Genomic DNA, 27,639 nt, shown 5'->3' on the forward strand with positions numbered 1-27,639 from the left:
TTTCTGCAGAGAGATGATCCGGGCGGCGGAGCGAAGTCTAGACTGGAGCGGGGAGAGGCGGGAGGATGGGAGAGCGGAGAGGAGGCTGATGCAGTCATCCAGGAGGGACAGGATGAGGGATTGTACTAACGTGGCAGCGGTCTGGATGGAGAGGAGAGGGCGGATCTTGGCGAGGGAGCGTCTCCCTCGGAGCCCCGGGGGCTGGACGGCCCCTTCCCCCACCAATAATAATAATGTTGGGATTTGTTAAGCACCTGCTATGTGCAGAGCACTGTTCTAAGCGCTGGGGGAGGTACAGGGTCATCAGGTCGTCCCACGGGAGGCTTACAGTTAATCCCCATTTTACAGATGAGGGAACTGAGGCCCAGAGAAGTGAAGTGACCTGCCCACAGTCCCACAGCTGGCAAGTGGCAGAGCCGGGAGTCGAACCCATGACCTCTAACTCTGAAGCCCGGGCTCTTTCCACTGAGCCACGCTGCTTCCGCCACGTGGCCTAATGTGTAGAGCCCGGGCCTGGGAGTCTGAAGGACCTGGGTCCTCACCCCGGCTCTGTCGCTTGTCTGCCGGGTGACCTTGGCCAAGTCACTTAACTTCTCTGTGCCTCAGTGACGACACCTGTAAAAATGGGGATTAAAAAATGTGAGCCCCACATGGGACAACCTGATTACCCTGTATCTCCCCCAGCGCTTAGAACAGTGTTCACCACAGAGTAAGCGCTTAACCAATGCCGTAATTATTATTATTACTTCGCTTCTCTGGGCCTCCGTTCCCTCATCGGTAAAACGGAGATGACGACTAGGAGCCCCCTGTGGGACTGGGACTGTGCCATTCATTCAGTCGTATTTATTGAGCGCTTACTGCGTGCAAGGCACCGTACTAAGCGCTTGGGAGAGGACCCTAGAACAGCAAACAGACGCATTCCCGGCCTACAGTGAGCTCAACGGTCTAGAAGGGGAGACAGGCATTAATATAAATAAATATATACATAAATAAATACCGGATATAGACAGATATCTACCATATCATAATGAAGGAGCAAGTAAGAGCCACTCAGAAGGGAGCGGGAGAAGAAGAAAAGGGGGGCTTAGTCAGGGAAGTCTTCTTGGAGGAGACGGGACCTCAATAAGGCTTTGAAGCGGGGAGAGCAATTATCTGTCTGATATGAGGAGGGAGAGGGCACTTTGGGTTAGAGATAGGATATGGGTATGAGCTCAGCGGCGGGACGGACGAATTGAGGTACAGTGAAAAGGTTAGCGTTTATTCATTCATTCAATTGTAATTATTGAGCACTTACTGTGTGCAGAGCACTTGGGAGAGTACGATAGGACAATAAACAGACACATTCCCTGTCCATGAGAAGCTAACAGTCTAGAGGGGGAACCAACCTGATTTGTTTGTATCCACCCCTGGGCTTAATACAGTGCCTGGTACATAGTAAGCAATTAACAAATACCACAGTTGTTACTGTTATTATGGATAACGTAACTCCACCTCTATCACGTCCACTATTCGACGCGTCATCTCTGTCCGCCCCGTGGATTTGAAGGCCCCCGAGCGGTTCAAAGGAAGCCCCCCTAGCTCACATCCCGCCCCTGGCCCGGACCCCCCTCCGTCTCCCGAAAGACCCGGACGGCGAGGTCGGGCGGAGAGCAGGCCTCCCCCGAGCCGGAGGCCGGGCCTCCACAGCCCCGCCGGCCTGGTTCGGGTCTCCTAGGTGGACCTGTGCAGCAAGAAGCTGGTGCGAGCGGAGCAGCTGATCGGAGGCCTCGGGGGCGAGAAATCCCGCTGGAACCAGACGGCCTGCGACCTGGGCCGCCTCTACGTCAACCTGACCGGGGACATCCTCATCTCCGCCGGGGTCGTCGCCTACCTGGGCGCCTTCACCTCCAGCTACCGCCAGGTGAGCACGCCGGGGACACCCGTCGCCCTCGGACGGTCACTCGCTCGGGCGGTCGGGCCGTCAACCCCGTCTACTGAGCGCTCGCTCTTTGCCGAGCGCTGGACTGAGCGCTTGGGAGAGGACGACACAATAATAGACAGACACATTCCCTGCCCACGACGAGCTGACAGTCTAGCAGCGTGGCTCAGTGGAAAGAGCCTGGGCTCCGGAGTCAGGGGTCATGGGTTCGACTCCCGGCTCTGCCACTGGTCAGCCGGGTGACTGTGGGCGAGTCACTTCACTTCTCTGGGCCTCAGTTCCCTCATCTGTAAAATGGGGATTAACTGTGAGCCTCACGTGGGACGACCCGATGACCCTGGATCTCCCCCAGCGTTTAGAACAGTGCTCTGCACAGAGTAAGCGGTTAACAAATACCAACATTATTAGCGGGGGGAGACAGATGTAGACTGTGAACCCGTCATTGGGCAGGGATCGTCTCTCTCTGTCGCCCGAATTGTCCATTCCAAGCGCTTAGTCCAGTGCTCTGCACATAGTGAGTGCTCAATAAATACTATTGAATGAATAGAAATAAATAAATTACAGATATGGACATAAGTGTAATTAAAACAACTACTAGTATGCTACCACTACTAAACACTACTCCATCAAGCACCACTGCTACCTCTACTTACCACTATTGCAACAAGCACCACCTGTGCAGGGACGGTCTCTATCTGTTGCCGAATTGTCCATTCCAAGCGCTTAGTCCAGTGCTCTGCACATAGGAAGCGCTCCATAAATACTATTGAATAAACTACCACTTCTTAGCATTACTGTAAGCGCCACTGTTACCACTACTTAACATTACTACAACAAGCACCACTATTAATAATAATGATGATAATAATGATGGTATTTGTTAAGCGCTTACTATGTGCCAAGCACTGTTCTAAGCCCTGGGGGAGATACAGGGTCATCGGGTTGTCCCGTGTGGGGCTCACAGTCTTCATCCCCATTTGACAGATGAGGTCACTGAGGCCCAGAGAGGTTAAATGACTCGCCCGAGGTCACACAGCAGACAAGTGGGGGAGCCGGGATTAGAACCCACGTCCTCTGGCTCCCAAGCCCGGCCTCTTGCCACAAGCACCACTGCTACCACTACTTAACCGCTACTGCAACAAGCACCACTTCTACCACTACTTAATGTTACTATAACCAGCACCACTGCTACCCTTACTTAACGTTACTCCAACAAACACCACTTCTACCACTATCTAACGTCACTCCAAGCACCACTCCTACCACTACTTAACATTATTACAGCAAGCACCACTTCTGCCACTGTTTCACGGGACGGCAAGCACCGCCGTCACCACTACTTAACGTCACTACAACGAGCACCACTCCTCCCACTCTTTAACATTACCACAAGCACCACTTCTTCCACTCTTTAACATTTCTACAAGCACCACTATCACCAGTGGTAAACATTAGTACAAGCACCACTTCTACCACTACTTAACATTACTACAACAAGCACCACTTCTGCCACTATTTAACGTGACGGCAAGCACCGCCAGCACCACTACTTAACGTCAGTACAACGAGCACCACTCCTACCACTCTTTAACATTACTACAAGCAGCACTTCTTCCACTCTTTAACATTTCTACAAGCACCACTCTCACCAGTACTAAACATTAGTACAAGCACCACTTCTACCACTACTTAACATTACTACAACAAGCACCACTTCTGCCACTATTTAACGTGACGACAAGCACCGCCAGCACCACTACTTAACGTTACTACAACGAGCACCACTCCTACCACTGTTTAACATTACTACAAGCACCACTTCTTCCACTCTTTAACATCACCACAAGCACCACTCTCACCAGTACTAAACATTAGTACAAGCACCGCTTCTACCACTACTTAACATTACTACAAGCACCACTATCACCACTACTTAACATTACTACAACAAGCATCAGTCCTACCACTCTTTAACATTCCTACAAGCACCACTCTCACCAGTACTAAACATTAGTACAAGCACCACTCCTACCACTACTTAACATTATTACAACACGCACCACTTCTGCCACTATTTAACGTTACTACAGGCACCACTATCACCACTGTTAAACATTACTAAAAGCACCACTTCCTCCACTATTTAACATTCCTACAAGCAGCACTCTCACCAGCACTAAACATTAGTACAAGCACCACTTCTACCACTACTTAACATTACTACAAGCACCACTATCACCACTACTTAACATTACTACAACAAGCATCAGTCCTACCACTCTTTAACATTCCTACAAGCACCACTATCACCAGGACTAAACATTAGTACAAGCGCCACTCCTACCACTACTTAACATTACTACAACAAGCACCACTATTACAGCTACTAAACACTACTCCATCAAGCAACACCGCTACCACTATTTAACATAACTACAAGCACCACTCCTACCACTGTTTAACATTACTACAAGTACCACTATCACCAGTACTAAACATTAGTACAAGCACCACTCCTACCACTACTTAACATTATTAACAGTCTCTCTGACCTCCCTTCCTTCTCTCTGACCTCCCTTCCTCCTCTCTCGCCCCGCTCCGGTCTATTCTTCACTCCGCTGTCCGGCCCATCTTCCCGCAGAAACGATCTGGGCATGTCACTCCCCTTCTTAAACGACTCCAGCGGTCGCCCGTTGACCTCCGCTCCAAACAAAAACTCCTCACTCTGGGCTTCGAGGCTCTCCGTCACCTCGCCCCTTCCTACCTCTCCTCCCTTCTCTCTTTCTCCCGCCCACCCCGCACGCTCCACTCCTCCGCCTCCCGCCTCCTCGCCGTCCCCCGTTCTCGCCCGTCCCGCCGTCGACCCCCGGGCCGTGTCCTCCCGCGGTCCCGGAACGCCCTCCCTCCTCGCCTCCGCCAGACTGATTCTCTTCCCCTCTTCGAAACCCTACTGAAAACTCACCTCCTCCGAGAGGCCTTCCCGGACCGAGCTCCTCTTCTCCCTCTACTCTCTCTACCGCCCCCCCCTTCGCCTCTCCGCAGCTAAACCCTCTTTTCCCCCTTTCCCTCCGCTCCTCCCCCCTCCCTTCCCCTCCCCTCAGCACTGTACTCGTCCGTTCGACCGTATATATTTCCGTCACCCTATTTATTTTGTTAATGAATTGTACATCGCCTCGATTCTATTCAGTCGCCATTCGGGTTTTACGAGACGTTCTTCCCCTCGACTCTATCTATCGCCATCGTTCTCGTCCGTCCGTCTCCCCCGATCAGACCGTAAGCCCGTCAGACGGCAGGGACCGTCTCTATCTGTTGCCGACTTGTTCATCCCAAGCGCTTAGTGCAGTGCTCTGCACCTAGTAAGCGCTCAATAAATACTATTGAATGAATGAATGAATGAATATTACAACAAGCACCACTTCTGCCACTATTTAACTTGACGACAAGCACCGCTAGCACCACTACTTAACGTTACTACAACGAGCACCACTCCTACCACTGTTTAACATTCCTACAAGCACCGCTCTCACCAGTGCTAAACATTAGTACAAGCACCACTTCTTCCACTATTTAACATTCCTACAAGCACCGCTCTCACCAGCGCTAAACATTAGTACAAGCACCTCTTCTACCACTACTTAACATTATTACAACAAGCACCACTTCTGCCACTATTTAACGTTACTACAAGCACCGCTATCGCCACTATTTAACATTACTACAGGCACCACTCCTACCACTCTTTAACATTCCTAAAAGTACCACTATCACCAGTACTAAAGATTAGTACAAGCACCACTCCTACCTCTACTTAATATTACCACAACAAGCACCACTAGTACCGCTATTAAACACTACTCCGTCACGCACCACCGCTTCCACTATTTAACGGTACTACAATGAGCACCAGTACCACCACTACTTAACGTTACTACAACAAGCACCACTTCTATCGCTACTTCACATTACTACAAGCATCACTTCTACCACTACTTAACGTTACTCCGACCAGCACCACTATTAGTAATAATGTTGGTCTTTGTTAAGCACTTACTCTGTGCCGAGCACTGTCCTAAGCGCTGGGGTGGATACGGGGTCATCAGGTTGTCCCGCGTGAGGCTCACGGTTAATCCCCCTTTTCCAGATGAGGGAACTGAGGCCCAGAGAAGTGAAGTGACCCGCCCACAGTCACCCGGCTGCCAAGTGGCAGAGCCGGGAGTCGAACCCATGACCTCTGACTCCCAAGCCCAGGCTCTTTCCACTGAGCCACGCTGCTCCTTAACGTTAGGACAACCAGCAGCAGCACGCCCACCGCTACTACACTACCACTACTCCAACCACTACCTCTTAGTACGACCACCGCTACTACAACTAGCACCACCCCACGACCACCGCTTCAACAACTCTTCCGTCCAGTCCGATCTTTGGCCTCTCTCTTTCTCTCTCTGTGTCTCTCTGTCCGTCCGTGTCTCCCAGAACCAAACGAAGGAGTGGGCGATCCTCTGTAAGAACCGAGATATCCCGTGCTCGGAGGACTACTCCCTGACGAGCACCCTGGGGGAGCCGGTGAAGATCCGGACGTGGACGATCGCCGGCCTGCCTTCCGACTCCTTCTCTATCGACAACGGGATCATCATCATGTAAGACCCGCCCACCTCCCCTCCCTCTGCTCAACAACTGCCCTTCAGAGCCTCCTCCAGGAGGTCTTCCTGACTGCACCCTCCTCGTCTCTTCTCCCGCTCCCTTCCGCATCGCCCCGACTCGCGCCCTTTCTTCATCCCCCCTTTCCCAGCCCCGCACCGTTTACGTCCACGTCCCTCATTTCTTTATTTCTATTGCTGTCTGTGTCGCCCTCTACACTGTAAGCTCACTGGGGGCAGGGAATGTGTCTGTTTATTGTTCTATTGTCCTCTCCCAAGTGCTTAGTACAGTGCTCCGCACATAGTCAGCGCTCAATAAATATGATTGACTGGATGGAGACTGAAAGGCTTTTTTTTTTTTAATGGTGCTTGTTAAGTGCTTACTACGTGCCAGACACTGTACTAAGCGCTGGGGGGCGATCCGAGCTAATCAGGTCGGACACAGTCCCCGTCCCACCTGGGGCTCACAGTCTTCATCCCCATCTTGCCGAGAGAAGTGAAGTGACTTGCCCAAGGTCACACAGCAGACGTGGCAGGCCTGGGATTAGAACCCAGGTCTTCTGACTCCCAGGCCCGGGGTCAACCCACTAGGCCACACTTCTTTTTCTTTTTGTTTTTTGTTTTTTCTGATGGAATCTGTTAAGCACTTACTTTGTGTCCAACACTGTTTTAAGCGCTGGGGTGGCTAAAAGTGAATTAGACTGGACACAGCCCCTGTCCCGCGTGGGGCTCACAATCTAAGTAGGAGGGAGAACGGGAGAGCGGAGGCCCAGAGAAGGAAAGTGACTTGCCCAAGGTCACCCAGCAGATAGGTGGCGGAGCTGGGATGAGAACCCGGGCCCTTCAGCGTCCCCGACCTGGGCTTTTCCCTCTAGACCCCGCCACTTCTCTATTAGGGGAGCAGCCTGGCTTGTTGGGCAGAGCACCGGCCTGGGAGTCGAAAGGTCCTTGGTTCTAATCCTGCCTCCACCACTCGTCTGCTGGGTGGACTTGGGCAAGTCGCATCACTTCTCTGGGCCTCAGTGACATCATCTGTAAAATGGGGATTGAGACCGTGAGCCCCACACGGGACCGGGACTGTGTCCAATCCCATTTCCTTGTATCCACCCCAGCGCTTAGTAATAATAATGGTGGTATTTGTGAAGCGCTTACTATGTGCAGCACTGTTCTCAGCGCTGGGGTAGGTATAGAGTAATCAGCTTGCCCCACGTGAGGCTCACAGTTAATCCCCATTTTACAGATGAGGTAACTGAGGCCCAGAGAAGTTAAATGACTTGCCCACAGTCACACAGCTGACAAGTGGCAAAGCGGGATTCGAACCCATGACCTCTGACTCCCAAGACTGGGCTCTTTCCACTGATCTACGCCACCTGGCACGTAGTAAGCACTTAACAAATGCCAGAATTATCATTATTATTATTTCTGCGGCAAAGCCACGATTCCAGGAGACTGTGAGCCCCGTGGGAGCCGGGGTCGGCATTCAATCCGACCAAGCCGAGCCCTTCCCCTGGCACTCGGCACTGTGCTCGGCCCGACGCTCAGCACAGTGTTCAGCACAGTGTCCAGCGGGAAGCCCACCATGACAGTTGGCCCCTCTTCTTTCCTGCCCTGTGAACCCCAGGTGGGACAGACCCCTTGTCCAACCCCATTCACTTCTATCCACCCCAGTGCTTAGTACAGTGCCTGGCACATAGTAAGCGCTTAACCAATAATAATAACAATAACGATGACGTTTGTCAAGCACTTCCTATGTCCCGAGCACTGTTCTAAGCCCTGGGGTAGATACAAGGTCATCAGGTTGTCCCACGTGGGGCTCACCGTCTTTATCCTTTATCCATGTGGGGCTCACAGTCTTTATTTTATGTAAAATGGGGATGAAGACTGTGAGCCTCACGTGGGACAACCTGTTGACCCTCCCCCCCCCCCCCCCAGCGCTTAGAACAGTCCTTGGCACATAGTGAGCGCTTAACAAATACCAACACTATTATTTATCCCCGTTTTCCAGATGAGGTCCCTGAGGCCCAGAGAAGCGAAGTGACTTGCCCACGGTCACCCAGCTGACGAGTGGCAGAGCTGGGATTCGAACCCACGACCTCTGACTCCCAAGCCCGGCCTCTTGCCACTAATAATAATAATAATGGTGTTTGTTAAGCGCTTACTACGTGCCAAGCACTGTTCTAAGTATCTACAAGGTGATCGGGTCGTCCCACGTGGGGCTCCCAGTTTTCACCCCCCTGTTTCAGATGAGGTCAGTGAGGCCCAGAGAAGTGAAGTGACTTGCCCACAGTCACCCAGCTGACCAGTGGCGGAGGCGGGATTAGAACCCACGCCTCCCAAGCCCGGCCCCTTGCCCCTGAGCCCCGCTGGTTCTCAGTGAGCCACGGCCCTTATGAGTGCCATCCTTTCGCTCCAGGAACGCGCGGAGGTGGCCGCTGATGATCGACCCCCAGGGTCAGTCCAACAAATGGGTGAAGAACATGGAGAAGGCCAACAGCCTCCACATCATCAAACTGAGCGATTCCGATTACGTGAGGACCCTGGAAAACTGCATCCAGTTCGGAACCCCGGGTGAGGGGGGATCCGCCCCCGCCCCCGCCGCCCCCCCAGGGCCGTCCCGCTCCGTCCGTCCACCAGTCCGTCAGCGCGATTGATCCAGCGCTTCCTGTGGGCTCAGCACTGGGCTTGGCGATGGTCTCTCTCTCTGTTGCCCAATGGTTCATTCATTCAGTAGTATTTATTGAGCGCTTACTATGTGCAGAGCACTGGACCAAGCGCTCGGAATGGACACATCGGTAACGGAGACGGTCCCTGCCCTTTGACGGGCGCACGGTCTAGGCGGGGGAGACGGACAGACAAGAACAATGGCAATCGATAGACTCAAGATGAATAGAATCAATGGTCCTTTCCAAGCGCTTAGTACAGTGCTCTGCACACAGTAAGCGCTCGGTAAAGACGATGGAATGAATGAATAAGGGAGCACAATGCAACAGAGTGGGCAGACACGCTCTCTGCCCGGAACGAGATTACAGGGTAGAGGGACGGCTGCATCCGGCAAATCAATCAGTCGGCGGTATTTATTGAGCTCTTACTTGTATGCATCCGTTCATTCATCCAATCGTATTTATTGAGCGCTTACTCTGTGCAGAGCACTGTACTAAACGCGTGGAATGGACAATTGGGCAACAGATAGAGACGATCCCCCCCTCCAACGATGGGCTCACGGTCTAGAAGGGGGAGACATTCAACGAAACAAGTAGATAGGCTTCAAAAGAGATAAATAGAATTATAGATACTACTTGTTTGCAGAGCACTGTACTAGACGCTTGGGTGAGGACAGTGCAACTGAGTGGGTAGACACAGTCCCTGCCCCCAGCGAGCTCACGGGAGCTTAGAGGCTAGAGGGTGATCGGCCGGTCGTATTTATTGAGCACTTACTGGTGCAGAGCACTGTTCTAAGCGCTTGGAGAGCACAGTGCAACGGAGTTGGTAGACACAGTCTTACAATGAATGACTTATTATCGTGGTATTTGTTAAGCGCTTACTCTGTGCCAAGCACCGTTCTAAGCGCTGGGGGAGATCCCAGGTCATCGGGTTGTCCCACGTGGGGCTCAAGTCTTCATCCCCCTCTCCCTTCCCATCCCCTCGGCACCGTACTCGTCCGCTCAACTGTATATATTTTCATCACCCTATTTATTTTGTTAATGAAACGGACATCGCCTCGATTCTATTCAGTCGCCACCGTTCTTACGAGACGTCCCTCCCCCCGACTCTATCTATCGCCGTCGTTCTCGTCCGTCCGTCTCCCCCGATCGGACCGTGCGCCCGTCGGACGGCGGGGACCGTCTCTGTCTGTCGCCGACTCGTTCGTTCCGAGCGCTTGGTCCGGTGCTCTGCACATTGTAAGCGCGCAATAAATACTATTGAATGAATGAATGAAGCCCCATTTGCCAGATGAGGTCACTGAGGCCCAGAGCAGCGAAGCGGCCGGCCCAAGGTCACCCAGCAGACGAACGGCGGGGCCGGGATTAGAACCCGCGTCCTCTGACTCCCAGCCCCGGGCTGTTGCCCCTGAGCCCCGCCGCTCCTCCGCTTCCAAACCCCGTCCAGGTCCGCTCCATCGAAGGCCTCGTCGCCCGACGGCCCGTGAGGCGGTCCCGGCGCCCGGCGAGCGCTCAGTACGTCCCACGGGTTGACCGGGCCGGTCCCTCCGTTTCCAGTGCTGCTGGAGAACGTCGGGGAGGAGCTGGACCCCATCTTGGAGTCGCTGCTCCTGAAGCAGACGTTCAAGCAGGGAGGGAGCACCTGCATCCGCCTCGGCGACTCCACCATCGAGTACGCGGCCGATTTCCGCTTCTACATCACCACCAAGCTCCGCAATCCTCACTACCTCCCCGAGACCTCCGTCAAGGTCAGCGGACGCCGTCCACCCCCCGCCCGGCCCCGGGGGGAGGGGAGGAAGCCACGCTGCTCTCTCGCTCTCTCGCGCTGACCCTTAATAGTAATAATCATGTTGGTCTCTGTTGAGCGCTCACTATGTGCCGAGCACCGTTCTAAGCACTGCGGGGAGATAGCCGGTCATCAGGTTGTCCCACGTGGGGCTCACGGTCTTCATCCCCATTCTCCAGATGAGGTCACTGAGGGACACAGAAGCAAAGTGACTTGCCCAGAGTCACCCAGCTGGCAGCAGAGCCGGGATTAGAACCCATGACCTCTGACTCCCAAGCCCGGGGTCTTGCCACCGAGCCACGCTGCTTCTAATAATAACACTACGATAATATCGCTATTAACAATGTAATACAACAATACCGATTATGATGGTATTTCTTATGCGCTTACTTGGGGCCAGGCCCTGTACTAAGCGCCGGGGTGGGTACAAGCAAATCGGGTTGGATGCCGTCCCCGTCCCCCGTGGGGCTCCCGGTCTCCATCCCCGTTTTCCAGATGAGGGAACTGAGGCCCAGAGAAGGGAAGTGACTCGCCTAAGGTCACCCAGTCGACAAGTCACAGAGCTGGGATTATTAGTATTTTTACTGATTTGCCTCAGTTACCTCATCTGTAAAATAGGGATTAATAATAATGTTGGTATCTGTTAAGCGCTTACTATGTGCCCAGCACCGTTCTAAGCGCTGGGGGAGAGACAGGGTCATCAGCTTGTCCCCCGTGAGGCTCACAGTCTTCATCCCCATTTGACAGGTGAGGGAACTGAGGCCCAGAGAAGTGAAGTGACTCGCCCACGGTCACACAGCTGACAGGTGGAAGAGCCGGGCTTCGAACCCATGACCTCTGGCTTCTAAGCCCGGCCTGTTTCCACTGAGCCACGCTGCTTAGGACTGCGAGCCTCACGTGGGACAACCTGATGACCCTGTATCTCCCCCGGCGCTTAGAACAGTGCTCTGCACATAGTAAGCGCTTAACAAATACCAAATTATTCTTCTTCTTCTGCTAAGAATTTGAGGCTGTCTCCTTTTTTTTCTCCTCAAGTGGTACCTTTTGGTCATTAATCAGCATGGCAGAGCGGATAGAGCCGGGGACCTGGGAGTCAGATGGTCAAGGGTTCTAATTCCGGCTCTGCCGCTTGTCCGCCGGGTGACCTCCGTTTCTTGTATCCACCCCAGCGCTTAGTACAGTACTTGGCACCTAGTAAGCGCTTCACAAATACCATCGTTAATTCTCTGGGCCTCAGTTCCCTCATCTGGAAAACGGGGATGGAGGCCGGGAGCCCCATTTGGAACAGGGACTGTGTCCCACCCGATTTGCTTGAATCCTCTCCCCAAGCGCTTAGTACGGCGCCTGATGCAAATATCATTATTATTATTATTGTTAATACTAATAAAATCTGGGGTAAATACAAGATAATCAGCTCTTCCCCATGTTGAGGGGAAGAGCGGACGGGTATTTAACAGAGGAGGAAAACAAGGGCGAGAAAAGTGAAGTGATTCGGCAGAGATTCCCAAAACCGGCAAGTGGAAAGGCCTAATAGAAAGAGGCCGGGCCTGAGCGTCAGAGGTCGTGGGTTCTAATCCCGGCTCCGCCACTTGCCTGCTGTGGGACCTTGGGCGAGTCACATCACTTCCCTGGGCCTCAGTTCCCTCATCTGCAAAATGGGGATTCAGTTCCTGTTCTCCCTCCTACTTACATTATCAGCCTAAGGTGGGGGCCTAAGGATCTTTAATAATAATGTTGGTATTTGTTAAGCGCCTACTCTGTGCAGAGCACTGTTCTAAGCGCTGGGGTGGACACTGGGTAATCAGGTTGTCCCACCTGAGGCTCACAGTCTTCATCCCCATTTTACAGATGAGGGAACTGAGGCCCAGAGAAGTGAAGTGACTCGCCCACGGTCACCCAGCTGACAAGTGGCAGAGCCGGGATTCGAACCCGTGACCTCTGACTCCCAAGCCTGGGCTCGTTCCACTGAGCCACGCTGCATAATAATGATAACTGTGGTCTTTGTTAAGCGCTCACTATGGGCCGAGCACTGTTCTAAGCACTTGGGTAGATACAAGGCAACCGGATCGTCCCCACGTGGGGCTCACAGTCTTAACTCCCATTTTACAGATGAGGTCACTGAGGCCCAGAGAAGAGAAGTGACTTGTCCAAGGTCACGCAGCAGTCAGGTGGCGGAGCCCCGACCTCTGATTCCCAAGCCCGGGCTCTTTCCACTAAGCCACGCTGCTTCTCTGATAATAATGATCATCATGGTATTTGTCAGCGCTTAGTGCTTGGCACATAGTAAGGTCTTAACAAATGTCACCCTCATCATTATTATTATTATTACTCCGTGCCAGACACTGTCCTAAGCGCTGGGATAGATCCAAGCTCATCAGGTTGGATCTAGTCCCTGTCCCACGTGGGGCTCCCAGTCTTCACCCCCATTTTCCAGATGAGGGAACTGAGGCACAGAGAGGTGAAGTGACTTGCCCGCAGTCACACAGCTGACAAGGGGCAGAGCCGCAGACGAGTGGCGGAGCCGGGATTAGAACCCACGGCCTTCTGCCTCCCAGGCCCTGGGGCTGTCCATCAGGCCGTGCGGCTTCTAAGCGAGACTCTTCACCGTGGCCTTGAAAGCCCTCCTCGCCGCCCCCGCTCTGAATCCCCGGCCTGGGCTCTCTCCACTGAGCCACACTGCTTCATATTCATTCAATCAGTGGATAAATCCCTTCGTATTTATCGAGCGCTCACCGCGCGCAGAGCGCTCTACTGAGCGTTAGGAAAGAAGGGTTCGGGAACCGATAGAGACAGTCCCCACCCAGCGACGGGTTCCTACCAGGCCACGTCGCCAAGGTGCCGCCCGTCGGGTCTCTCCTCCTCAGGTGACGTTACTGAACTTCATGATCACCCCGGAAGGGATGCAGGATCAGCTGCTGGGCATCGTGGTGGCCCGCGAGAGACCCGATCTGGAGGACGAGAAGCAGGCCCTCATCCTCCAAGGAGCCGAGAACAAAAGGTCCCCACCCCGGGGTCCGCCGGCGTCGCGGCGGAGGGGCGGCCGACACACCGGGGGTCCGGCACGCGGCCCGGCCACCGGCCTTGGCTCTCCCAACCGTCGGGTGCCCTTCACGGAGTCGGAGACGTAACCTGAGATGCGAAAACAGTGACACTAGTAACAGCCTCGGCGAAGCGCTTAGTATGTGCCGATAATCGTTCATTCATTCGATAGTATTTATCGAGCGCTTACTAGGTGCAGAGCACCGGACCGAGCGCTTGGAATGAACAAGTCGCCGACAGATAGAGACGGTCCCTGCCGTTTGACGGGCTTACAATCTCATCGGGGAATTCGATTATAATAATAATCGTAACGATGGCGTCGGTAAAGCGCTTATTAGGCGCCGTTCTAAGCGCTGGGGGGGATCCAAGGTCATCAGGCGGTCCCCCGTGGGGCTCACGGTCTTCGTCCCCATTTGACAGAGGAGGGAACTGAGGCCCAGAGAACAATAATAATAATAATAATGTCGGTATTGGTTATGCGCTTACTATGTACGGAGCACTGTTCTAAGCGCTGGGGGAGATAGAAGATAATAATGTTGGTATTGGTTAAGCGCTTGCTATGTGCAGAGCACTGTTCTAAGTGCTGGGGAGATAGAAAATAATAATAATAATAATGTCGGTATTGGTTAAGTTCTTACTGTGTGCAGAGCACTGTTCTAAGCACTGGGGAAGATAGAAGATAATAATAATAATGTCGGTATTGGTTAAGCGCTTACTATGTGCAGAGCACCGTTCTAAGCGCTGGGGGAGACACAGGGTCATCAGGTGGTCCCACGTGAGGCTCACAGTTAATCCCCATTTTAGAGATGAGGGAACTGAGGCACAGAGAAGTGAAGTGACTCGCCCACAGTCACCCAGCTGACGAGTGGCAGAGCCGGGATTCGAACCCACGACCTCTGACTCCCACGCCCGGGCTCTTCCCACTGAGCCACGCTGCTTCTCTAGAGAAGTGAAGTGACCTGCCCAAAGCCACACAGCTGACAAGTGGTGGAGGCGGAATTGGAACCCGCGACCTCTGACTCCCAAGCCCGGGCCCTTTCCACTAAGCCACACTGCTTTACGCACTGTTCTAAGCGCTGGGGTGGATCCACGTGGATCAGGTTGGACGCAGTCCCCTGTCCCACGTGGGGCTCACAGTCTTCATCCCCGTTTTACAGATGAGGGAACTGAGGCCCAGAGAACAATAATAATAATAATAATGAGGGTGTTCATTAACTGATTACTATGCGCCAAGCACTGTTCTAAACTCTGGGGGAGATACGAGGTCATCAGGTAGCCCCCGGGGGGCTCACAATCTTCCTCCCCATTTGACAGATGAGGGAACTGAGGCCCAGGGAATAATAATAATAATAATGTCGGTATTTGTTAAGCGCTTACTATGGGCCGAGCACTGTTCTAAGCGCTGGGGGAGATGCAAGATCATCAGGTTGCCCCACGTGGGGTTCACAGTCTTCATCCCTGCTTGGCAGATGAGGGAACTGAGGCCCAGAGAAGTGAAGGGACTGGCCCAAGGTCACACAGCAGACGAGTGGCGGAGCCCGGGATTAGAACCCACGACCTCTGACTCCCAGGCCCGGGCTTTACCCGCTAGGCCTTGGTGCTTCTCGGGAAATGAGTCCAGTGATTTGGAATATTGAGCAAATATTTCCCCAGCTGGGTTCTTTCCTACCAGAGGGATAAAGAGGGAGCGCTTAACAGATACCAACCTTATTATTATTCTCCGGGCCCCGGCGACCTCGCCCGGGAAACGGGAGACCGGGAGCCCGGCGGCGGGGGGGGGGGGAACCAGCCGATGACCTCGCGTCCGCCCCGGCGCTCGGAGCGGCGCCCGGCCCCCCGCGGTCAGCGCCGGCCGGTCGCCGTGGCCTTCGGGGCTCCCGGTCGACTGCCGGGTGGAAACGCGTTGACTTTCATTATTCCAGGCAGCTGAAAGAAATAGAAGACAAGATCTTAGAAGTCCTCTCGTCTTCCGAGGGCAACATCTTGGAAGACGAGACCGCCATCAAGGTCCTGTCCTCCTCCAAGGTCCTGGCCAACGAGATTTCCGAGAAGCAGGCCGTGGCCGAGGAGACGGAGAAGAAGATCGACGCCACGCGCCTGGGCTACCGGCCCATCGCCGTTCACTCGTCCATCCTCTTCTTCTCCATCGCCGACCTGGCCAATATCGAGCCCATGTATCAATATTCGCTCGCCTGGTTCATCAACCTGTTCGTCCTGTCCATCGAGAACTCGCAGAAGTCCGACGTCGTGCAGACGAGGTGCGGGCCGGGCCTCCGCGGGAAACGCCGCCCAGAGACGGCGTCTCATCTCCCGTCTCCCCCCATTAGACCGCGGGCCCGTCGTCGGGCGGGGATGGTCTCTATCCGTCGCCGAGTCGTCCGTTCCAGGCGCTCGGTACAGTGCTCTGCACAGCAGAAGCGCTCCATAGATACGGCTGAACAAACAGAGGTGGCCTGGGCCCCTCGGACGCTCTCCGAAGCGCGCTCCTTTCGAGCGGATTTCACGCCCCCCCCCTCCCCCCCCCCCGAGTTTGTTGAGCGCCGGACGGAGCGCAGCCGTATTTAGCGAGCCCTTACTGGCCGCAGAGCGCTGTCCTAAGCGCCACCTCCGAGCCCGCGAGCCGTCGTTGGGCAGGGATGGGCTCTAGCTCTTTCCGAACTGTACTTCCCAAGCGTTTAGTCCGCACGCAGTCAGCGCTCGATGAACCCCAGCGAAAGAAGGAATGAGGCGTATTTATTGAGCGCTTACTGGGTGCAGACCACGCCCCTGGAAAGTACCGAGCAGCCCTTATTCCAGAAAGAAACCGGAGACGTCGTAGGGTTCAGGAAATCGATTAATAATCATAACTGTGGGCATTTGTTCATTCATTCATTCATTCGATAGTATTTATTGAGCGCTTACTGTGTGCAGAGCACTGTACTAAACGCTTAGAATGTACAATAAGGCAACAGATATTATGCGCTTACTGCATTCCAGGCACTGTAATAATAATAACGATGGTATTCGTTAAGCGCTTACTATGTGCCGGGCACTGTTCTAAGCGCTGGGGGAGATACGGGGTCATCAGGTCGTCCCCCGTGGGGCTCCCGGTCTTCATCCCCATTTTCCAGCTGAGGTCACTGAGGCCCAGAGAAGTGAAGTGACTCGCCCACGGTCCCACAAGCTGACTGGTGGCGGAGGCGGGATTAGAACCCACCGCCTCTGACTCCCCAGTCGGTGCTCCTTCCGCTAAGCCGCGCTGCTTCTCCAAAACCCTTAGCCCAGTGCTCTGCGCACGGTAAGCGCTCAATAAATAATAATAATAATAATGTCGGTATCTGTTAAGCGCTTACGATGTGCAGAGCACTGTCCTAAGCGCTGGGGTAAACACAGGGGAATCAGGTTGTCCCACGTGGGGCTCACGGTCTTCATCCCCATTTTACAGATGAGGGAACTGAGGCACAGAGAAGTGAAGTGACTCGCCCACGGTCACACAGCCGACGAGTGGCAGAGCTGGGATTCGAACTCATGAGCCCTGACTCCGAAGCCCGTGCTCTTTCCACTGCGCCACGCTGCTTCTCCGACTGAATGAATGAGTGTGAGTCCCACGAGGGACTGGGTCCAACCCGATTTACTCGTATCTACCCCAGCGTTTAGAACAGTGCTTGGCACATAGTAAGCACTTGACAAGTACCATGATTACTATTATTATTATTATTATTATCTGGAAAATGGGGATTAAGACTGTGAGCCTCCCGTGGGACAGGGACTGTGTCCCGCCTGATTAGATTGCAGCGAGGCTCAGTGGCGAGAGGCCGGGCTTGGGAGTCAGAGGTGACGGGTTCTAATCCCGCCTCCGCCACTCATCAGCTGTGTGACCTTGGGCAAGCCTCTTCACTTCTCTGGGCCTCAGTTTCCTCATCTCTCAAATGGGGACGAAGACCGTGAGCCCCCCGTGGGACAACCCGGTGACCCTGTACCTCCCCCAGCGCTTAGCACAGTGCTCGGCACGGAGTAAGCGCTTAACGAATACCATCATCATTATTACGATTATTACTCCAGTGCTTCAAACAGTGGTCGACGCATAGTAAGCGCTTAACGAATACCGACGTTACGATTACTACGAGCAATCTGGGAGCCAAACGGCACTGCAACGTCGCCGTATCCTTTCACCCAGTCAATTCATTCGATGGTACTTATTGAGCGCCGACTATGTGCAGAGCACTGGGCTAAGCGCCTTGGAACGGCCAATCCTGGGGATCGTCGATTGCCTTTAGGGTAACTGAGCGGCAAGTTGATTAGAATGACAGAGGCATGAGAGGGTGGTGACAGGACAGAGGCGTAAGTGGGTGGCGATAATTTTTCCCAAGTGCCCTGGATGGAGAAAGGTATTATTGTTATTAATTTTTTTCCTTTCCCTTTTCCCCCCGCCGGCCCCCCCTCAGGCTGCATCTTCTCCAGGACCACTTCACGTACTCGCTCTACGTCAACATTTGCCGTTCGCTCTTTGAGAAGGACAAGTTGCTCTTCTCCTTCTGTCTGAACGTAAATCTCATGACCCACGATAAGTTGGTGAGTCCCCCAACCCCCCGGCACTTCACCCCACGGAATTCATTCATTCAGTCGTATTTATGGAGCGCTTACTATGTGCAGAGCGCCGGACTAAGCGCTTGGAATGGCCAGTTCGGCAACAGATAGAGACCGTCCCTGCCCAGTGACGGGCTCACGGTCTAATTCCCGACGTCCCCGCCTCCGCTGTCTTGACCGTCTGTGGAAGACCAGTTGAGCGCTAATAGATTCAACGCAAAAAACTTAATAGATCGAATGCCCCAAATCCACAGGTAGAGAGCGGATTTCCGAAAGCCAGTCGATCGGTCGTATTTGGTGAGCGCTTCCCGGGCGTCGAGCTCCGTAGTGGGCACCCGGGAGGGTACGACAGGACAGGGCCCTGTTCCCGCTCACGACGAGCTGCCGGCCTGGAGGGAGCGAGTAAAAAGTCTTTGCGTGCCTATTTTTTTGGTTGTTGTTGGTATTTGTTAAGCGCTTACTGTGTGCAGAGCACCGTTCTAAGCGCTGGGGGAGATACGGGGTCATCGGGTCGTCCCATGTGAGGCTCACAGGCTTCATCCCCATTTTACAGATGAGGTCACTGAGGCCCAGAGAAGTGAAGTGACTCGCCCACGGTCCCCCAGCTGCCCGGTGGCAGAGCCGGCATTCGAACCCATGACCACTGACTCCCAAGCCCGGCCTGTTGCCACTGAACCACGCTGCTTCCCTAATAATGTTGGTATTTCTTAAGTGCTTACTACGTGCAGAGCACTGTTCTAAGCGCTTGGGGAGATACAGGATCATCGGGTTGTCCCACGTGGGGCTCACAGTTTTAATCCCCATTTTCCAGAGGAGGGAACTGAGGCCCAGAGAAGCGAAGTGACTCGCCCACGGTCACCCAGCTGACAAGTGGCAGAGCTGGGATTCGAACCCATGGCCTCTGACTCCCAAGCCCGGCCTCTTTCCACTGAGCCGCGCTGCTTCCCACGATAGGTAGATAAAAAGTAGATTTATCTATTAATAGGTAGATAAAAAATGAATTCTTTTAAAAAGGGCGTGTACTATGAAAACCTGGCTTTCATTCTGAAAGATGCTTGTAAATGACCCTAAATAGAGTTGCATTTCAAGGGACATTAAAGCTGAAAGTTATGACCGGAGACGAGAAACCGGTAATATCAGACATTTCCTTTTTTTTTTCAATTTCCTTTTTGAAGAAAACGTATTTGAGATCAATTCTTCGTTCGCCTGTTTTTTTAAATGCTATTTCTTAAGCGCTTACTACGTGCCAAGGACTGTTCTAAGCGCTACGAGAAAAGTGTAATGAGTAATTAGTCCTAATTCTCCGCCCACGTTTTCCCCCTGACCTGGAACTGCCTCCCCGTCAAATATGACAAGCCACCCCTCTCCCCTCCTTCAAAGACCTAGTCAGCTCATTCATTCATTCAATAATAATAATTTAATAATGTTGGTATTGGCTAAGCGCTTACTATAATAAGAATAATACTGTTGGTATCTGTTAAGCGTTTACTACGTGCAGAGCACCGTTCTAAGCGCTGGGGGAGATCCAGGGTCATCGGGTCGTCCCCCGTGGGGCTCCCGGTCTTCATCCCCATTTGACAGATGAGGGAACCGAGGCCCAGAGAAGTGAAGTGACTCGCCCACGGTCCCCCAGCTGACAAGGGGCGGAGGCGGGATTCGAACCCATGACCTCCGACTCCCAAGCCCGGGCTCTTTCCACTGAGCCACGCTGCTTCTCTATGTGCCGAGCACCGTTCCAAGCGCTGGGTGGATACAAGGTAATTAGGTTGTCCCTCCTGGGGCTCCCGGTCTTTATCCCCGTTTTCCAGATGAGGTCACCGAGGCCCAGAGAAGTGAAGTGACCTGCCCAAAGTCACACAGCTGACAAGTGGCAGAACCGGGATTAGAACCCATGACCTCTGACTCCCAAGTCCAGCTCTTTCCACTTAGCCACGCTGCTTCTCTAATGCAATAATGTTCAATATTCTACTTCCATAGTAGTTATTGAGTGCTTACAATGTGCAGAGCACTGTACTAAACGCTTGGAATGTGCACATCTCCTCCAAGAAGGCTTCCCTGATTGTCTTCACGTCAACTAGGTGCTTAGTAAAGTGTCTACTTACAGGAACCGCTCGATAAATACCATCGAATGAACGCGTGGCTCAGTGTAAAGAGCCTGGGCTTCGGAGTCAGAGGTCACGAGTTCGACTCCCGGCTCTGCCACTGGTCAGCCGTGTGACTGTGGGCGAGTCACTTCGCTTCTCTGGGCCTCAGTTCCCTCATCTATAAACTGTGAGCCTCACGCGGGACCACCCGATGACCCTGTATCTCCCCCAGCGCTTAGAACAGTGCTCCGCTCCTAGTAAGCGCTTAACAGATACCAACATTATTATTATTATTATTATTACGAACAGAGAAGCAGCGTGGCTCAGTGGCAAGAGGCCGGGCTTGGGAGTCAGAGGTCACGGGCTCGAATCCCGGCTCCACCGCTCGTCGGCTGTGTGACTCTGGGCGAGCCGCTTCACTCCTCTGGGCCTCAGTTCCCTCATCCGGAAAACGGGGAGGGAGACCGTGAGCCCCACGTGGGGCGTCCTGATGACCTTGTGTCTCCCCCAGCGCTTAGAACAGTGCTCTGCACAGAGTAAGCGCTTAACAGATACCAACATTATTCTTATTAGTATTGAAGAAACTGCCCCCTCCCTCCTGCATCGCCCTTGTGCTTTCAATCGGCCATTCGGTGGCATTTATCGAGCGCTTACTGGGTGCAGAACACCGTACTAAGCGCTTGGGGGAGGATAATGGAGCGATATAGCAGACGCGCTCCCTGCCCACGAGGAGCTGACAGTCTAGAGGAAAGGCGAGAGACCGCTTTGAAGGGGGAAAAAATATATCAGTCACCAATTAATGGAATGGCTTGAGCGCTCACTGTGGGCAGAGCGCCCTTCTAAATGTGTGAGTGAACGCGTTCCACCGGGTGCCCATAATGGAGATACGTGCGGATCACTGGACCGAGCGCCTGGGAGAGTATTCGTGAAGCGCTCACTACGGAGCAGCGTGGCTCAGTGGAAAGAGCCCGGGCTTGGGAGTCGGAGGTCGAGGGTTCGAATCCCCGGCTCGGCCACTAGTCAGCTGTGACCGCGGGCAAGTCACTTCACTTCTCTGCGCCTCAGTTCCCTCATCTGGAAAACGGGGATGAAGACTGTGAGCCTCACGTGGGACGACCTGTATCTCCCCCAGCGCTTAGAACAGTGCTCTGCACGTCGTAAGCGCTTAACAAATACCGACGTTATTATTATTATTCTTATTACTACGTGCCAAGCACTCTATGGCATTCGTTAATTCATTCGGCCGTATTTATGGAGCGCTTACCGTGTGCGGAGCGCTGTACTGAGCGGTTGGAAAGTCCCACTGAGCAAGGAGGAGACACCATCCCCGTCCGCAGCCGGCTCACGGTCGAGAAGGGGGCAGACAGGCAGCAAAACAAGGAAAGGGGGATAAAGAGAAATAAATCGAACCGATAGGTTTTGATTAATAATGATGATAATAATGTTGGTATTTGTTAAGCGCTTACTATGTGCTGAGCACTGTTCTGAGTGCTGGGGGAGATACAGGGCAATCGGGTTGTCCCACATGAGGCTCACAGTCTTCATCCCCGTTTTACCGATGAGGTCACTGAGGCACAGAGAAGTTAAGTGACTCGTAAGCCGTCATTGGGCGGGGATCGTCTCTGTCTGTTGCCCAATTGTCCATTCCAAGCGCTTGGTCCAGTGCTCTGCACACAGTAAGCGCTCGATAACTACGATTGAATATGTTTCCTGTCCAGAATAAGCTCACCGTCTAGGGGTGACCATTCAAGGCTTTACTGTCTCTAGACTCTAAGCTGGTTGAGGGCAGGGAATGTGTCTGTTTATTGTTAATTATAATAATTGCACTGTTTGTTAAAAGTGCATAGTTAATAATAATGTTGTCTTTGTTAAGCGCTTACTATGTGCCGAGCCACTGTTCCAAGCGCCGGGGGGGGGATACAAGGTCATCGGGTGGTCCCACGTGGGGCTCACAAGCTCCATCCCCCAAATACTACAAAATATCGTAGTATTTGCCGAGCGTTTACTGTGTGCCGGGAGCTGTACTAAGCACTGAGGTGGATACGGGGATTGGACGCCGTCCCCCGTCCCCCGTCCCCCGTGGGGCTCCCGGCCTCCATCACCGTTTGACAGCCGAGGGAACCGAGGCCCAGAGAAGTGACGTGACTTGCCCGAGGTCTCACAGCAGACGGAGTCGGAAGGTCGGGGGTTCTCATCCCGGCCCTGCCAGGTGTAACGGTATTTGCGAAGTGCTTCGCTATGTGCCAGGCACTCTACTAAGCGCCGGGGTGGGTACAAGCAGATCGGGTTGGACCCGGTCCCCGTCCCAGGTGGGGCTCACGGTCTCCATCCCCATTTTCCAGATGAGGGAACTGAGGCCCAGAGAAGGGAAGGGACCTAAGGTCACATAGCGGACACGTGGCGGAGCTGGGATTAGAACCCATGACCTTCTGACTCCCAGACCCGGGCTCTGAGCCCTAGGCCATGCTGCTTTTAGCAGACATTTAATGTTGGTATTTAAGCGCTCACTCTGTGCAGAGCACTGTTCTAAGCGCTGGGGGAGATACAGAGTCATAATAATGTCGGTAACGTCGGTATCTGTTAAGCGCTTACTATGTGCCGAGCGCCGTTCTAAGCGCTGGGGGAGACACAGGGAAATCAGGTCGTCCCACGTGGGGCTCCCGGTCTTCATCCCCATTTTCCAGATGAGGTCACCGAGGCCCAGAGAAGTGAAGTGACTCGCCCGCAGTCACCCAGCTGACGAGTGGCGGGGCCGGGATTCGAACCCATGACCTCCGACTCCAAAGCCCGTGCTCTTTCCACTGAGCCGCGGTCATCAGGTTGTCCCACGTGAGGTTCACAGTCTTCATCCCCATTTGACAGATGAGGGAACTGAGGCCCGGAGAAGTGAAGCGACTCGCCCACGGTCACCCGGCTGCCGAGGGGCAGAGCCGGGATTCGAACCCATGACCTCTGACTCCCAAGCCCGGGCTCTTTCCACTGAGCCGCGCTGCACCTCATTTGTCCGCTGTGTGACCTTGGTCGAGTCATGTCTCTTCTCTGGGCCTCAGTTCCCTCATCTGTCAAATGGGGATTAGGACCGTGAGCCCCTTGTGGGACGGGGACCGCGTCCAAACCGGATGACCTTGTATCTCCCTCAGCGCTTAGAACAGTGCCAGGCACAGAGTAAGCGCTTAACAAGCACCATCATTATCATGATTATTAGTATTAAGCAGCAGGGCTGGGATTGGAACCCGTGACCTTCCGCCTGCCGGACCCACGCTCCGGATTTCACTAATAATAACGATGGCCTCTGTTAAGCGCTTACTACGTGCCAAGCACCGTTCTAAGCGCTGGGGGGGGGGGCGGATAGAAGGAGATCAGGCGGTGCCCCGTGGGGCTCGCGGTCTTCGTGGCTCAGCGGAAAGAGGCCGGGCTTGGGAGTCGGAGGTCGTGGGTTCGAATCCCGGCCCTGCCACTCGTCAGCTGGGTGACCGGGGGCGAGTCGCTTCACTTCTCTGGGCCTCGGTTATCTCATCTGTCAAACGGGGAGGAGGACCGGGAGCCTCGCGGGGGACGACCCGACGACCCCGTATCTCCCCCGGCGCTTAGAACGGTGCTCGGCGCGTAGCGAGCGCTTAACGGATAGCAACGTTATTATTATTATTCATGCCCATCTGACGGAGCAGGGAAGAGACGTGACTCGACCAAGGTCACACAGCAGACGAATGTGGGCCGAGGGGAGAAGCGACGAGGGAACCGAGGCCCCGAGGAGTGAAGAAGGGCCCGCGTTCTGGCTTCTCCCCGCAGATCGACCCGGTGGAGTGGAGGTTTCTGCTGACGGGCGGCATCGGGCTGCACAACCCGCACTCCAACCCCTGCCCCTGGCTCCCCCAGAAGTCCTGGGACGAGGTCTGCCGCCTCGACGCCCTGCCCGCCTTCCGAGGCCTCCGCCGGGACTTCATGCGGCTCAAGGACGGCTGGAAAGTGGTGTACGACAGCTTGGTGAGCGCCCGGCGGGCGCGGGGGCCGGCGGACCGGGGGTGGGGGCGGCCCGGGACCTGCTCTCTGCTTCCCGTGGCTATTTGGTAAGCGCTTAGTGGGGGTCAAACGCAGGGCCGGCAGACCGGGGGTGGGGGCGGGCCGGAAGCTATTTCTACTTTCTGTGGCTATCTGGTAAGCGCTCACCGGGGGTCAAACAGAGGGCCGGCAGGCCGGGGGTGGGGGCGGGCCGGAAGCTGCTTTCTGCTTTCTGTGGCTATTTAGTAAGCGCTTACTGAGGGGGGTCAAACACGGGGGAAGTTAAATAGCCACCAGAAGCAATGCGGCTCAGTGGCAGGAGGCCGGGCCTGGGAGTCGGAGGTCACGGGTTCTAATCCCAGCTCCGCCCCCGGTCGGCTGTGGGACCGTGGACGGATCATTTCACTTCTCCGGGCCTCAGTGACCTCATCTGGAAAGTAGGGATGAAGACCGGGAGCCCCACGCGGGACAACCCGATGACCCCGCATCTCCCCCGGCGCTTAGAACGGCGCTCGGCACCTAGCGAGCGCTTAACGGATACCAACCTTATTATTGTCAGCCGGGTGACTTTGGGCGAGTCACTTCACTTCTCTTGGGCCTCGGTTCCCTCATCTGGAAAAGGGGGATGAAGACCGGGAGCCCCACGGGGGACGGCCCGATGACCCCGGCTCTCCCCCGGCGCTTAGAACGGTGCTCGGCACCTAGGAAGCGCTTAACAGATACCGTCATCGCTATTATTATTGCAGGGGAATTAGGTGGGACCCAGTCCCTGTCCCACAGGGGACGCCCAGCCCCGTCGTTAGCGCCCCAGACAGTTTCCTCGTGGGTCAAACGGGGCTTGACTCCCTGTTCTCCCACCCCCCGGCCTTTCGGGGAGAACTACCCCGGGCCTTGGCGGGTGGCAAAGGCCCAACCGTGCCATTAAGGCGTTATCATCTGTGCCTCCGAGGGTGAGTATCATCCTGCCGTCCCTCGCACGAGCGGCCACGGAACCGTCCCGGGAGGCCGATGAGGCCGTGGGCTCCGGCGGGGCGGTCGGGGAGGGGGTTGGGACCCGGGGGGGGGCGGGGGGGGGGGTCGGGAGGGAGGAGAGGACGGGGTTGGGGGGCAGCTGGGGGGTCGGGGGGACGGAGAGGAGAGGGAGGGCGAGGAAGAGAGGGAGGTCTTCCAATCCGCCGGACGACGACTCTCCCTTCCGGGCCTTATCATCCATCCATTCAATTGTATTTATTGGGCGCTTACTCCGCGCAGAGCGCCGTGCTAAGCGCTTGCAACGGACAACTGGGCCACAGAGAGAGACCGTCCCCGCCCGACGACGGGCTCGCGGTCTAACCGGGGGGGAGACGGACGGACGGAAACGAGACGACATCATCACGATACGTGGAATCAAGGGGGTGGACACCTCGTCCACAGAATTAATAGGGTCATAAAATATATATACTAATCGAAGGCCCATCTCCTCCGGGAAGCCTTCCCTGCCTGCACCCTCCTCCCTTCCGCTCCCGCTCCCTTCCGCGTCGTCCCGACTCGCTCCCTTTCTTCCTCCCCCGTCCCAGTCCCACCCCGCTCCCGGCCACATCCCTCATTTTACGTCTATCGCCTTCTGTTTATTTGTATGGCTGTCAGTCTCCCCCCACCCATCGTGATACTATTAATGACGGTATCTGTTCAGCGCTTACCCTGTGCCGAGCACTGTTTTAAGCGCCGGGGGAGACACGGGGTCGTCGGGTTGTCCGACGTGCGGCTCCCGGGCTCCAATCCCCATTTGACAGACGGCGGAACTTGGGCCCAGAGAAGCGAAGCGATCCGCTCAAAGTCACCCAGCCGATCGGTGGCGGGGCCGGGAGCGCTTCGTCCAGCGCTCTGCACAGAGTAAGCGCTCAACGAATACTATTAAATGAATGAATCCGAACCCACGACCCCTGACTCCCGAGCCCGGCCTCTTGCCGCCGAGCCCCGCTGCGGGAGCCCGTCGCGGGCAGGGGGTCGTCGGTCTTTATCGCTCCGTCGGCCTCTGCCAAGGGCTCAGTAGAGCGCTCTGCGGACGGTGAGCGCTCGATAAGTGCGACTGGATGACGGAATGAAGGTTGGGGTGGACGGAGAGGACGGGGAGGGAGGAGAGAGAGACACGCGGCCTCCCGGAAGGTGGCGGGATGAAAATCGTCCGTTTTTGCCTCCGGCGTCCCCCCCGGCACCGCGACGTTGCGGACTCGGTGAATCCGGTGGTCGGCCTCCTCCCTCCCCGCCCCCGCTGCCGGGTGGTTGGATGAATGAACGAGTGGGTGAATGAAGGAATGAACGCGGTGACCGGCTTCTCGTCACCCCCCCCCCCCCCCAGGACCCCCACCACGAGATCCTCCCCGCCGAGTGGGAGGACAAACTGGGCACCTTCCAGAAGCTGCTGGTCATCCGCTGTCTGCGCCCGGACAAGGTCAGTGCCGTCAAGATAGCTTTAATAATACTAATCGATTGCGGTATTCAAGTGCTTATTAACGTTGGCATTTGTTAAGCGCTCACTATGTGCGGAGCGTGTGTGTCCCGGAGCCGGGGTGGATCCAAGCAGAGGGGGTTGGACCCAGGCCCCCCCCCCCCCCCCTCCCCCCCGGGGCCCACCGACTCCGTCCCCGTTTTGGAGATGAGGGAACCGAGGGCCAGAGAGGGGAAGTGACTCGGCCGAGGTCACGCGGCGGACGGGCGGAGGAGCCGGGACCTTCCGACCCCCAGGCCCCGGCTCTGCCCACCGTGCCATGCCGCTTCTCATGCTGTTTTGGGGGATCGGGGTGGGGGACGATGAAAGACAGTGGCCTCCGGCCCTCTGAGGGTCCCTCCCGTCCCCCCGAAGGTCCTCCTGATAATGATGTTGGTATCTGTTAAGCGCTTACTATGTGCCGAGCACTGTTCTAAGCGCTGGAGTCAGGTTGTCCCACGTGGGCCTCACGGGCTTAATCCC

The 27,639-nt window shown here is 55.0% G+C and overlaps 1 protein-coding gene across 6 annotated transcripts in view; it reads left to right on the plus strand.

Moving 5' to 3' along the window:
- The window catches only part of DNAH7 (dynein axonemal heavy chain 7), a 165,802-nt gene that overhangs the window by 120,215 nt on the left and 17,948 nt on the right, over positions 1-27,639 (plus strand). For all 6 annotated transcript variants that reach the window (XM_029069034.2, XM_029069035.2, XM_029069036.2 and 3 more), the window contains 9 exons: positions 1,715-1,900; positions 6,392-6,555; positions 8,969-9,123; positions 10,773-10,963; positions 13,866-13,999; positions 15,963-16,298; positions 18,465-18,591; positions 24,480-24,674; positions 27,028-27,120. In XM_029069034.2, coding sequence (XP_028924867.1) covers positions 1,715-1,900; positions 6,392-6,555; positions 8,969-9,123; positions 10,773-10,963; positions 13,866-13,999; positions 15,963-16,298; positions 18,465-18,591; positions 24,480-24,674; positions 27,028-27,120 — 1,581 coding nt within the window. The remainder of the gene's footprint in view (positions 1-1,714; positions 1,901-6,391; positions 6,556-8,968; positions 9,124-10,772; positions 10,964-13,865; positions 14,000-15,962; positions 16,299-18,464; positions 18,592-24,479; positions 24,675-27,027; positions 27,121-27,639) is intronic.

The sequence above is a fragment of the Ornithorhynchus anatinus genome, chromosome 7, assembly GCF_004115215.2.
Source record: "Ornithorhynchus anatinus isolate Pmale09 chromosome 7, mOrnAna1.pri.v4, whole genome shotgun sequence".
Lineage (NCBI taxonomy): Eukaryota > Metazoa > Chordata > Mammalia > Monotremata > Ornithorhynchidae > Ornithorhynchus > Ornithorhynchus anatinus.